This window comes from Cygnus olor, chromosome 2 (genome assembly GCF_009769625.2).
Source record: "Cygnus olor isolate bCygOlo1 chromosome 2, bCygOlo1.pri.v2, whole genome shotgun sequence".
NCBI lineage: Eukaryota > Metazoa > Chordata > Aves > Anseriformes > Anatidae > Cygnus > Cygnus olor.
In genome coordinates, this window is record NC_049170.1 from 106127994 (window position 1) to 106142099 (window position 14106).

The 14106-nt window shown below is 38.5% G+C and overlaps 1 protein-coding gene across 1 annotated transcript in view; it reads left to right on the forward strand.

The window, feature by feature from the left end:
• The window catches only part of PIEZO2 (piezo type mechanosensitive ion channel component 2), a 315845-nt gene that overhangs the window by 232835 nt on the left and 68904 nt on the right, over positions 1-14106 (forward strand). The window contains 6 exon segments of the mRNA XM_040549988.1: positions 5208-5443; positions 8297-8457; positions 9382-9558; positions 9736-9861; positions 11763-11963; positions 13818-14022. Coding sequence (XP_040405922.1) covers positions 5208-5443; positions 8297-8457; positions 9382-9558; positions 9736-9861; positions 11763-11963; positions 13818-14022 — 1106 coding nt within the window.

Sequence of the window (14106 nt, forward strand, 5' to 3'; positions counted from 1 at the left end):
CTGTCTACCCCTGAGCTGAAATGTACGGTTATGGTATTATGTTTGTGTCTAACTGAAGACTCATGTTAAGGTTGCTGAGACTGTTCATGCATTAAGATACTGTCTCACATGAGCAAAGTTTGTGGAGTGAGTTCAAGAGTACAGCTCTGCCAGCCACAAATAGAGGGGGCAGAACCTGGCAGACTGGAATGGGCAGGGTGAGATGCTTCTTGCTGTAGGTAACAAAACTGAGTGGGTCAGTATTACACTTGTGAGAGAAAGAAAAATCCTCTGATTAGGGCTTTTCAAGATCATTTCCTTGCTGCATGATGAATTATGATGTAGTGATGATACAGGTTGTGAGGCAGATAATTTCTATGGTATGATGCTCCAATATAATCATCTTAAATAAAGAAGGAAAATATCTATTTTTTAAATGTACAAAATAATGTTACTTGAAGCTGTACTCTCATTTTGGGGTCTATGTATAGTACCTGCAGTTCTAACTGAAGTTACATACAGTCTAAATGTCTAAGTATTATTGGATTTACAAGCTTTCTAGACTTTTCACTGCATGGGTGTGCATTAAGCTTTCAGATTGTGTTTTGTTATGACAATGTGTCTCTTGCTAGACAGGAAAGTGCATTCATTCCTATTTAACAGTTTCCTTTTCTCTCTCTCTAATTCATTTTCCACTGTCATTTCATGCATTCTTGTATTTCATCTCCTACCTCATAGCCATGCCAAAGTCAATGGCCGTGTTTACCTAATAATAAATAGGTGGGTAACTCAAACTTTCCTTTCCTTTAAAAAGATATGCCTTAACTTGTTTGTTACTTATTAATTGCCTTACAGCAAAATATGTTGTTGCTGCACTGTACTGTAAAATAAACAGGGAGAAAATGTTGTTCAGGTATTGTAGTCTTGTAAAGCTGGTGAAGCAGTTAATACATCTCTCCTGCATATTTATATGTTGTGAGTTCATCTCCCAGTTGGGATTCTTCTCTTAAACTTTGCCCATATCTCAATACAGGAATAATAGGTGCTATTTGTAATTGGCTGCAGACAATAGACTTGGTTGAGGAGGCTCGTTTACCTACCCTTTGTCTGTGCATGAAAAGATGCATGCCTGCATGCACACACATTTGCGCACACACACAGATCCCTGACTACCTCACAAGCTCTTGAGAAAGGGATTTTTTGGGTCAAGTCAATTAAATGTACAGTATGTATTTATTTTCAAGAAAAATATGAGTTTGTACTCATATACATCCCATACACTAAAGCCATTGCATGCTACAGCTGTTAATTTGTAGACAAAGTTGGGTGCTACAAGATCCGAACTGTGAAATTCCATGCTGTCTTCATAGCTATCCCTTTATACATGGCATCTTGAAAACAGTACCATAAAGGAGATTTCTTCCAAAATATTTAACTGGAGTAAGCATGGACTTTTGTATAACCAGCTCTGAGAATAGAAGAACTTGTCACCAGCCTGTAGGAAACCCTTTTGACAAGAAGTGTTGGGAATGGCGTGGTCAGGTGGCTCGGTGAGGGCCAGCAAGCCAAGAACTGAGGGGCACGGCCAGGAGTCAAGGCTGGGCTCTCATCTGGGGGGATTCAGCAATGCACGGGTGAAGGTCAGGTCTGGAGACAGTCATAAAGGTCAGCCACAGCCCAGTGAGCTCCCAGCAAGTCCATAGCAATGAGGCAAATGTGAGGTGAAGGCGAGGAGTCAGTCTGCGTGGCAGGCCTATGGTCAGGGAGGTACCAGAGTGGGCACTGACACAGCTACAATGGCAGGACCCTCAGCATGAAGGCAGCTCCCCAAGGAAGGAGAGGGGAATCCCTGTGCTAAGGCTTCCTTGCATGTCCCCCACCATGTATCAGCTCAGCACATTATCAGCCATCCAGCCCTGGGGGCATGCAGACAAAACCCCCGCAAGGGGGAAGAAAGCGCTTGGGGTCCTGCTGTACCAGTAAAGGTATGGATGGCACTGTGTACTCAGTTTGAACCATGCATGACATATTCAGTAGATGGCATGCTGATGTTCTGTGGAGCAGGAAGCTTTCTGTTGTGAAGACTGTGCATGACAGATAACCCCAGAGATCATTTTCAGCAAGTAAATTTCAAGCAATTCATAAACCAATTACAAGAAAATAATCAAAGGTATAAGATGCTTCATAATGCATCCAATAATTTGTTACCAATTTATATCCTGCTTTAGCAAATTATAAACAGATGAATATTAGGACTTCAGCAAGGACCTGGAGCACATGCCTGATTTTAATGCCATTGAAATTGCTTTGATGCCTAAAATTAGATGTACTAGTATACCTTTCTTTATTGATACCATGTTTAGTGAAGTTGAGGGTAAGAAACGTTCGCAGTTAAAAGCATTAGTGGCTGTACCTTCAAGGCTGTCTTATTATTTAGTTATGTGTCTTCCTAAGTATCAAGCACAATACCTTTGTGTTATTTGGGATAATTTCCCACCAGTGTATGCTTTCCAGCTTAGCTGGAACACCTGACTAGCTGTGAAGCCTGCACAGATAGCTTGTCAGAGATGTTCTAAACTTCGGCAGTTTTTATACACTGATATCTCAGTGTCATCTCTTACATGATGTCATGTGATCTTATAATTAAAAAATAAATAAATGCAAGAGGAGCAACAACTCTAGGAATAAATGAGAAGGTCTGGGAATAAAGGTTCCAACTAGACTTTAAACAGTGGACAGGGCTTTTTATCTAGCCTTTGATCTCCTGAGCACACAGTCCTGTGCCTATGCCTACTGATGTCAATAGGACCAGATACTGACGTACTGGAAATTAAGCTCATACTGAAGCTTTATCAGGTACATGCTTTTTATTGTATGTACCCTCCTGTATAACCCCATCACCTCCTGGATATGAATGGGAGTTATATGGCGAAGAGAAAATTAGTCCTCCCATACTGAATCCTATAGGATTCCTGTTCTTCTTTCCAGTTTACACTGAGGTAAGTCAGTAAGTTCTTAATTTACACCAGTGTGAATGTAGATTTTTTTTCATCACAGAAGACAGTTGCAGTATTATCTCTTTAAAATCAATGCAATTGCACCTGTGCAAAACCTGTCTAGTTATAGAGATACTTTCATTTCATTGGGCATTGCCCTTAAAATGGGCTTTGATGATTTATATTAGTTGGGGATCTCCAGAACATTCAAACTAAACCAAAAATTCATTCTCTCTTCTCTATATATTACCCTCCTGTTGGTGCATTATTAGAGTTTTAGATAAATATGCAAAGTTAGATTATATCATGTTAAGGAATATTATTTTTAGTCATTTTATTGAGATTTGAATATCCTTTCGGTATATACAGTAGGTTATCTATGAAAATGAAATATATTGGCCTTATTTTCAGTGGCTGAAACTACTGAATATGTTGTTTAAGATAAGAGATTTTCAGATTATTGGACTCTGAGGTTCATAGCCTATTGATGAGTGGTTTTAGTAAACATTTTCATGTATGTATTTATTCAGTGAGAATTTTGGAACCTTGACTGTTTTCTTAAGCTTCTAGCTATCAGCTATCTTTTCTGTATTTTTTGGCAATTTTTATGATGATACTTTTTCAGCATTGTTTACTCAAATTTCTGTAGCTGTTCCCTCATTTGAACCACCAAAATTTCCAAAATAAAGAAAACCAAATATTAGAAAAGTACTTCTGCTTATTTGACTTTCTCATTAACTGCTTAGCCTATGCCCTTATTTTTTTTATTTATCAGGTGTTTAAATCTAGATTTAGTTTCTGGAACCATAAAAATCCTAGTTAAAATTGGCAGAATTTACTGTCTAAATGGTCATATGCCAGATTTTCACATCATGAAAAATGAAGCCCCAAGATAGTAGGATAGCATATTAAATTTACTTGTAGTTCTTCAGGAACAGTCTAACAGATGTTTAAAAATACACTGAGTATAGTAATTTCAATAGCATAAGTAACATTAAGTTACCTGATCAAAAAGATATGCACTTGCCAAAGAGATTTTATTGCAAGAAGTCCTATTCAGAGGGACTATTTATGGCACTAAACTCTAAAGGTGGGTTTTATGCTAATATGGGAGTTGAGTCCCAGCTCAACTCCTCAACTGAGGGGGAAAAAAATGAAAATTGAAAACTTTCATCTGAAATAATAAGATAATGTCTATTTTCTTTGAAAAGGCAAAAGAAATGCTGGATAAGCCTCAGAATAATTGGCACCATGGCAATACAGAAATATCATTTCTGTGTTAAATGAGTTGTATCCCCATTTTTGTAGTCTGAAAATTACTAAGAGACTAAGTATGAGATAGTTATAAATTAAACTCTATGTGAGATGTAGAACAGAGAGAGAATGAATGTCCCTAGCAAAGAAAGACCTGATAAAATACTGAAGCCACAGCCATGGAATTTTTTGCTTCCATTTTTTCATAAGCCTATAGCTGGAAGAACAGTTGCAAATTCCTTGGCTTCGCTTGGCTTCTCCCATTTTTCAATAGGAAGAAGGTGAAAATGCCTTTACAGTAATCAGTCAGATACTTGTAATGATTCAGCTGCATTACGGATGACATGGGACAGCACTGATCATGTTTAGCACTCATGTAAATAGGTTGCCCCCTTTCTATCCGTGCTACAGTTCCCTGTTTCTTTATAGAAGCACCCTGTGAATGTCATGATGCATGCTTTTGGCATCAGAAAGCTTCTGCAGATGGAGTAGGAGAATGCTTTATTGCTTGTGATGTAGCATGACATATTCGTCAATGACCTTCTTCTGTAACCCCTCTGTTCTCATCTCCCTTTTTCTTTCTGTTCCAATTACTTTGAGCAGCCTCAAGAAAAAATTACCAAACCAACAAAATGAGTAAGTCCCCTGTGAAGTCATGAAATGTTTGCTCTTAAACAATGTCATTTCATGCTTCTACATCTTAAACTCTGACCATTTTCTCCAGTGGGGAAAATGTCAAGTTTAAGTGTCAATACCACTCATTACTAACTAACCATTAGTATCTGAGTGAGAAGTAGTTACTAATACATTCCAACTCAATTTGCAGTGTGTGTTTGGAGAAAGTACCAGAATCATTAACTTTTCCACTTGTAAGGCATTTTCCATGAAAAATTAATTTTTTTTTCTAGTTATACATCTTGAAAAAGATTGCAATGTCATTACTGTTAAGTTTGCTGACATGTTACTATTTACCAACAGACTGGTGCACCAAGATGGAAGCCTGCCTGACATAACTATGATGAATTTAACAGCCAGCAGTGAAAAGGAAGAGAATAAAATGCTGAAAGGGGCTGGTGAGAAAAGAATGGAAGAGCCAGATGGGGAGGGAGGGAAAGGGAGGGCAGAAAAAGGAAAAGAAGAAGAAGAGAAGGATGACGACAAGGAAGATGATGATGATGATGAAGACAATGAGTCAGAGGAAGAAGAAACTACAGGTAAGCTCTGCAGATTAAGAATTTTGCCTTCCTCAGCCTTAGGTAACAGTGGTAGCAGATGGCTCATTCTTGGCCATCTCTACTCACTTCAATTATCACATTTTCCTTCTAATTTTACATAGGGTCTTTGCCAAAGCAGCCTGAACTGAGCAGATGGCTACTTGTCAATTATTCAACAGGCTGCAGGTTTTTCTAGGGAAAAATCATACTATTTCTGTAGGATGCCAAGAGAATGAAAACAACAACAGCAAAAAAAACCTTTTTTTAAAGAGTGAATTCTTCTTGGTATTCTGGGTTGGGTTAATACCCCAAACCTTACAAACACCTTTAGAGTGAAATCTCTTTAAGATAAAGAAAATACACATACATTTTTAATCTCTGATACTCTATGCTTTCAAGGCATTTCAATTCAGAAGGTCCAAATGGCTTTACTTCATTATTCATGTGCACATTAGTGTCATATTTTTCACTTCTGAATATAGAATGTGTAATTGATGCCAGATGAACATAAAAATGCTTAAGGGCAGACACGGGTAGCGCTGATGTTGTCATTCTTGATATTGCTAGTATGAACTCCTAGCTTGAATTATTTCCAAAACTCTGTTAGGAATATGAGCCATGAGTGAAAACCAGGGAGAGGCATTTAAAACACCCAAGCTGTATTGTCCAGAAATAGCCTTACCACAGATTTGGTCGTTTGTGTCAATATTTATAGGACTGTGACACATAAATAGAGACAGGGCAGAATGGCAGTGTGTTTGGCTTAGCTGCCCCATGGGAGCTCAGCTGCAACTATTTCTCTTTCCTGGCTGGGACATCTTCCCTCACAGAGATGTTCATAGGACATGGAAACCTTTCTTGGCCAGTTTTCATGTGGTCTCCGAGGAGTGATGAGTTTGTTGCACGCTGGCCATCCCCGCATACCAGAAGGGCTGAGGATGGAGGCCATCTGTTGAAGGTTACCCTGTGCAAACATGCAAACAGGGAAGTGGGGAGCTGCAGCCTTCTCCCTAGGGCCCCCCCTGCACTGCAGTGAGTGGGGCTTGGCAATAGCATGAGATGCTGCTTGCCAGTGTGTGATCCATCCTTAAGCTGCACATGCATTTATTTCTACCAAAGAGTTACATCACTGTTAAATGACCATGGCCATATGTCTGATTTTTATCATTATTTTAGCATGTTCATGTGTGCAGACTTTGTTGTACAGTGATGTACAATTTTTCAATGAGTGGAATCAGGACTGTATCTTATCCTCTGGGCATGTGGTGTTTTGACATGCTAGACAGAGCTCACTGACAGACCTCCTCTGCCCTGCTCCACTTCGCTGGCACAGTCTGGATATACCTTGCATGGTGGTAATGCTACAAATTGAAATAAATGCAATGAAAGAATGAGAGAGGACATCTATAATTCTATAATTCTAATTCTCTAAATACTTTCCTTAAATACACTCATCGTGCTCATAAAATCACACGTAGGATTAGAGTTCTCTTGCTAGCTTAATTTGTCAAGTTTAATTACATAATCATGCATGTACATCACTCTGTTTTTATTAGGATTTTCTAAGTTGTGCTTGGGGAAAAGGACAGAAGAAAAAAGTATAATTTGGAATTTGCATGTCAGGTATTTTTAAAATCAGCTTTTTTTTCACAAGTGTGGATGTATTTTCTCACACAAATATGTGCAGAGTAACCATCTTGGTTTGCTTTATAAGCAAAATGATCGGATGACTTGAAATAATTGCATACACAAGCTGGTAACTCTTCAGTGTTTTTACCAGATTAGACAGTGACATGTTTTGGTCCCATTTTGAAATGTTTCCATCTTTGTTATTAGCTGTAAAAGTGTTCTCACAGTATGCAAAATCCTTCCTAATCTCCAAAATGCTTCTGAAACCTCTAGTACAGTGTGAAGTCTTTATGCTAATATGTAGGAGACTGATGGGACAGTTTTCTAGCCAGCCCATAAGCAAAGATGGCACTTAGAGAACACTGTTCAGTATATGTATTACTACATATTCATATGTAATAGACATTTCTTGTTTCCACATGTTTGGTTATTGGGGTATTATTTGGGAGGATGGCTTTTGTAGAAAAACATTGTCTGTGAAGGGAGACATTCACCCAGTTTCAGCATCTCAACTTGCTAGAGCTCCCTTTTCAACTGAGAGAAATATTCAACTAGACTGTAGTTTATCTTACCTGTTTTAGATGTCTATTGTGGGATGGCACAAATCACACAATGGGAGGGTGTGCTGTTCTCAAGGCAGTTTAGATGACTCTGACATACAACAGCTATAATATAGCTGTCTAAAGCCACGTGACAAGAACACTTGCCATAGTGTGTGTGAATTTCTCCCAGGCTGGCTGAAAAGCTTTCTGAATAATATTCCGTGCTTTCTGGAAACAGGCTGCATCTGTATCTTTCAAACATCAGATAAAATCCTATTTTTTCTGAGCTGGTTAAGGCCAGGTCTGGAGAGTCCCAGAGCTAGTCACTTTGTGGTAATCCCTAAGCTTATGTCCAAAGACACTGGCAGAAAATGGGGCCCAAGCAGGGCTTTGCTAGAGAGAAATAAAAGCAGAATTGGCAAGGGAAGCCACCACCAGCACTTAGAAGTGGGGAAGCCTTTCAGTGAATGTGAGTTAGAAGGGAGGACACCATAGCTGAGTGGATCTCAACCGTGTTTTATCTTAGTTAACGAATGAACCATACCTTTTACCTCCTTCATGTCTTACTCTAAGGCCTAGAAGAGCAGAAGTAGAAAGCTCGTTGTTCCCTGATGAAGCATTCCTTTTCACAAAGACCTTCTGTTTTTCTCCTCCCAATGGTTCTGCTTGGACATCTCTGCAGACCTAAGGAACAAGTGGCATCTGGTGATTGATCGCCTTACAGTGCTGTTTTTGAAATTCCTGGAGTATTTTCATAAGATGCAAGTCTGTGTGTGGTGGCTTTTGGAGTTGCACATCATCAAAATTGTCTCCTCTTACATCATCTGGGTCACAGTGAAAGAGGCAAGTAAACGCCTGCTGTCAAAATCTTACCCATGGTGGAGGCTTGGGAGCTGCACGGTGGTAGACCTGGGTGTAGGGAGAGACCTTCCTCATGTCAGACCTCACTGAAGCTGTGGCATCCAGCTGGGCTTGTCAGCTGCTGGGGACCTGCCTTGACATTGTCTCTCACAATGATATTCTTCCTGCTCAGATATTCTCATACCTCCCCCTTTTTTTCTAGATATTAAGGTTTAGTTAGTCTAGTAATCTGGACTCATGAGAAACATCTCCTTCCCTACACACGTAGTGTAAGGATGGAGGGTGTAGAAGAGGACTAGGAAGAAACAGATAGGAAAATTACTTAAACTGGACCTGAAGAAACAGCAACATGGAACTGCATTTTAAGAAAAAGTGAGGACCACCGTTGGTGTGGGCAGTGTGAGTTCTCCACCTGACATAGCCATTCCTTGAACAGGGTTGTAGGACCAGAGTCCTTAAATAGCAAAATAAAAATCCCTTTTCTCACATCTTTTGGCCAAAAAAAAGAGCTCAAGAAGATGAAAGCAAGTTCCACATACACATGACTCTGTATCATCGTTTCTTTGTTTCATGTGTACTAAAGCAGCAGAATCAGCATTTGATTGCTTGTATTTGGCATCTGTTGTTTCTATGGTGGATATGCAGTGTTGTGGGTCTAAGACTATTCATACTATGTAGGAGATAACATTCTTGCTAAAATATTAAGTTTTCTGTTCCTCACTTACCACTTTGTGTGTGTTATTGTGAATATTGTTGTAAATGTATTTTTTTAAGTATTTTTCTGTTTTTCTGTGTCCCTTTGTTTTGAGTAATTTTTATTTTTTAATTACTATGGAACAGGTCAAACTTTCTCAGTTCTCTTGTTACTTCATGTAATTTCTCTCCATCCTGTTTTTGTGTTTTCAGGTGTCTCTGTTTAACTTTGTGTTTTTAATTGCCTGGGCTCTTGCTTTGCCATATGCTCAGTTTCGCCCACTGGCATCAAGTATCTGCACTGTTTGGACATGTGTGATTATTGTCTGCAAAATGTTGTACCAGCTCACATCTATTGATCCCAGCACTTTTTCCAGTAACTGTACATTGGTGAGTATAGATGTATATTAAAAGGGTTTGACTGCTGCTTTCTTAAATGATGAGCAAAAGGAAGCGTATCAAGTATTGAAAATTACAATTCACCTGATGTATTATTGTTGATTATTATTCCAACCCCAAGCAGCCTTAAATAGATTTTTTTTATAAATCGTTGCATTTTCTTTTTAGCCTGGAGAGAACGAAACTAAGGTTGATATAGAAGAACTCAAAACCTCAATCCTCTACAGTGGTCCAGTTGATCCTGCAGAGTGGGTTGGATTGAGGAAGTCTTATCCCCTGCTTGTGTATTTAAGGGTAACTTCTTTAACTATCTCTATTGAAATATTTTCTTATTTGTGATGAATTCAGTAATGTCTTTGAAATATATTGCACACACAAATTAATGGAAGCTACTGAAAATTGGGAAGTACAGAGGGAAAGAAACAGCAGAAAGACATATCTATTACATAGGTCATTTCTAGATAGGGTTCAGTACCAATTAAGATAACCTGCATGCAGAACTATTGCTTTCAGACTCTACTGTCTGTTAAAAGCACTCTAAGAAATGTGGTATTTAAGAGCTCTAAGTAATGAAAAGGTACATGGCCTTCAGGTATCACAGGACTGATGGGTCTAATTGGAGTAATTGCCTTGCATGACAGTATATGCTATAAGCAGTTAATTTTTTAAAGTGCTTATTCCTTAGCCACAGTTTAGAAAATGAAATAAGCTAAGTTAATTCATTCAGACACTAGTAAAATGATATCTTTTGTTTTTCATCTTGTTTTCGGTTGATGCCTGTGACCAATATTGTACTATTCCTATCTTGATTAAAAAACCCTACTTACAATAAAAATGTATCAACTCCCAGGGAAAACCTTGCACACCTCTATGTAATTTAAGGAGTCTCCAAAATTTTGTATACACAATTTAAAGCAGTCAGAAATCTGTTAACTAATTAGTAGCAGGCTTTGATCTAACAGCTGATTTATTCCTCATTTTTTCCCTGAGAGTTTGCCTCTGTGTACTTTGTTTGTGCAGTCAATACATTAGGTGCCTCTGCCCTCACCAGATGTGCCACTGCCTCTCAATCCCTTAGACATGCATCTCCAGCAGTTAAGAATATATGTGGGGAAGTGCAATGGCTGACACAAGAGTTCTCCATGTAGGGTGAAGTTGCCAAGTGGCTCAATGCTAGGAACTTTACATCTATAAATAGATGGTACTTGGTGATTAGACACTATTCTAGAAAGGTTTTAATTGAGTTAGCAAAGAAAATGTATCCTTTATACAGAGAAATCCAGTCCAGGGCTAGACCTGAAGACCCATCTTCAAGTCTCAATGGGTTTCCCTTATGCCCCTTAATAATAGACAGTCAGTGAGGAACCTATCTATCGTGGATTGTGTAAAACTCTCCCAACAGCAGTGAGCAGCAGGGACGACAAACAGAAATAACTTATTGTAAAAATAAATTAATTAATTAAAAACATTAGTGTCCCAAATATTTCTTGTGAATAGAGATTCAGAGATTGCCTCTTCAGCTTCATTTGTGGTTTCCCTGAGGGACTTTCTTCAGGTTTTAACCAACTTTTGGAGTTGGTTAATATTTCTCTTTCATTGAGCTGAAAGCACATCTCCCTCCTGAGAGAGAAAACTCACCTCAGAGCAGCTAAAGACTTTATTTCAGTCAGTCTGGCACTGGGACAGAAGGAGCCCTGCCTGAATGAAGACTGACAGCTAGACTAATCATTGTTCATTTGAAAGAGTATCCAGGGTATATTTGCTGTACTGAGGGTCTTTGTGGTTTTAGAAAGTTAGTACTTGCCAGCTGAACCCCTGCAGCTGACTTTGTAGATGCTTGTGTCCTCTGTCTCCTCCAAAGCAAGCATGATATCTTAAGAGAAGCCATGAAACATGAGAGGGAAAATAGATGGATAAATGCATTTTCAATTCCTTTCTACAACTATTGTTCATTACAGTATTCTTTAAGGAATGTCTTATCTTCCAAATTTCAGTACAAAGTCCAGCAAGTGGTAGGAACCTGACTTTGTTTCAATGTTAGTGGCTGAGAATAAGTTCCACTACAACCTGGAGTGTGGGAGCTCTCAAAGTTAATATTCATTTTAGCATTCATTGGTCTATGTTTATCAGGAAGTTTTATAGCTTCCTGTGGTTTTGATTTTTATTCAGTATTCTTCTGATTGTATCTCCTGTAGAATAACTTACTGATGCTGGCTATTCTGGCTTTTGAAGTTACGATTTACCGTCATCAAGAGTACTACAGATGTCGAAATAACCTTACTGTACCTGTGACTAAAACCATTTTCCATGATATTACAAGAGCACATCTGGATGATGGACTGGTAAACTGTGTCAAGTATTTCATAAACTATTTCTTCTACAAGTTTGGTTTGGAGGTAAATTGTAATATATTAATTTTCTTTAGACTATTATTCCAAACGTTTTGGTTGTGTTATTTTTGGATACTAGCTTGAATTTTGTTTGACAGTAGAATGCTTCTTAGTAATAACTTATGTCAGATCAACAATTGCTCTCTCTCTGCTAGTAGTGGTTTTCAGTTTGGTTTTATTTTTATGTCTTATTTGTTTTCTCTTTCTACTTGTTTTTCATTGACCTAGCCTGCCATTTCTTAACTCAGCAAAAGGTATGACAGGTGGGGCAAGGGACAGAAATGAGGAATACCCTCATATGAACAAACACACAGGGAACCAGGAACTGCAGGAACAGAAGGAAGAAGGAGCTGGCAGGCCATTGTCTCCATTTCTGGACTTCTTTTGCCTCTGGCTGCACAAACACCTCCTTCTTTTTTATGCTTGTTGCTATAACTACTAAAAATCTACAGGAGCAAGAGCTCCAGCAAAGGTTATTGCTATTTTGTGCAACATGTTTAAGACAAAGTTCTTTCTCCAAAGATCTTTACAGTAGACAAGAAACACACAAAACATTAGGAGAGGCAGGTACAAATTTAGTGAAGTGATTTTTTCTGAAGATCCATGACAAATCCTAAATATCTGGTTGATGTCTTATTTTGTAGAAGATCTGCTTGTCTGCTTTGCCAGCAGCAATGGCCCAGATGGGGCTTAAGCTCAACTAATGTGTTCCTTATATCTGGCACCAAAATCACAGAACTGAAACTACCTTGAAGGCAAACTGTGTTAAACATGCACCTTAAAAAAAAAAAAAAAAAAAAAAATTGCTCCATTTCTGTTTCCCCAGCTCCTCTGCTTGTTTACAGACACACAAAATGCACTATCAAAATTGTTTATAGAACAAACAAAATGTTGGTTTGTTGTTGTTGTTGTTTGTTTTGTTTTGTTTCAAAATGTTTAATGGCTATCTGCAAAAAACAACTGCTAGGCTAATGCACCCCAAATCTAGTCAGAATGATGTTCTTGACCTATGCATTAAAGACTACTGCCCCTTGCTCTTGATAAACAGAATAAACTGCTTATGGCCAGCCTGAGAGTTAGGAATGAAAGAAAGTTAAAATTAATCAGCAAGTTGTTTCCTTCAGGAAGTAAATTTAACCTCATCCTAATCTGAGGAGAGAGGAGATCAAAATAGTGAAGTACATTGGATAAGTGATTCAATATGAATTATTCACCACGTCTGAAAACATGCTTCATGGCACTGAGTGAAGGATGTACTTTAAGTGGAGCCAGAGAACAGAAATGGTCTGGGATAAAGAGCCTTAAAAGGAATGGAGAACTAAAGTTGCCTTACAGCAATTGACTGGATTTGTCTATAGCCAACAGAAGTTATATTGTCTAAATCCCTTTTCTTTTCGTCTGGTTCCCACATGAGGATACGCTTTAGTTGTTGTTATTCTTAATGGTTCCTTTTCTTTCTCACATCTGTAAGTGCTATCAAAATATATGGCTGTGTAATGTGTGCTTTGCTTGGCAACAATTAAACATTTCACTTATAGGCTACTGTGAGAATGCTCTTTCTATTTCATATCTTTAGATATCACACAATGGAAACCTGCTTTAGTGCTGTATTCTTGTAGGTGACACTCATAGAAGAGTATTGAAAATCTGGGCAGTTGGGGTGTGGTGGGATAGGTTGTTGGTGGACAGATACAAACTGTTTTAGCGTGTTGGTTGGCAAAGGATACCTGCAGTCAGCCCCAGCATGTATCCAAGCATTCTGTCAAAATCCCCAGGATAGTTTATCTCCTGAATTGAATTGCTAAATTGATTAGCCATCAGGTTGCAAATGTTCCTTATTTTTCTTTTCTTCCTTCCTAGACCTGTTTTCTTCTATCAGTTAATGTAATTGGTCAACGAATGGATTTTTATGCGATGATTCATGCCTTCTGGTTGATTGCTGTATTGTATCGACGTAGAAGAAAAGCCATTGCAGAGATCTGGCCAAAATATTGCTGTTTTCTGGCATGCATCATTACATTCCAGTACTTCCTTTGTATTGGCATTCCACCTGCTCCTTGTAAAGGTAAGTACACTTACCTTTTATGGACAATTACTGCCGCGTGCTTTTACAGAAAAGTGCTGGAAAATTGATAAGTATTCACAAGTA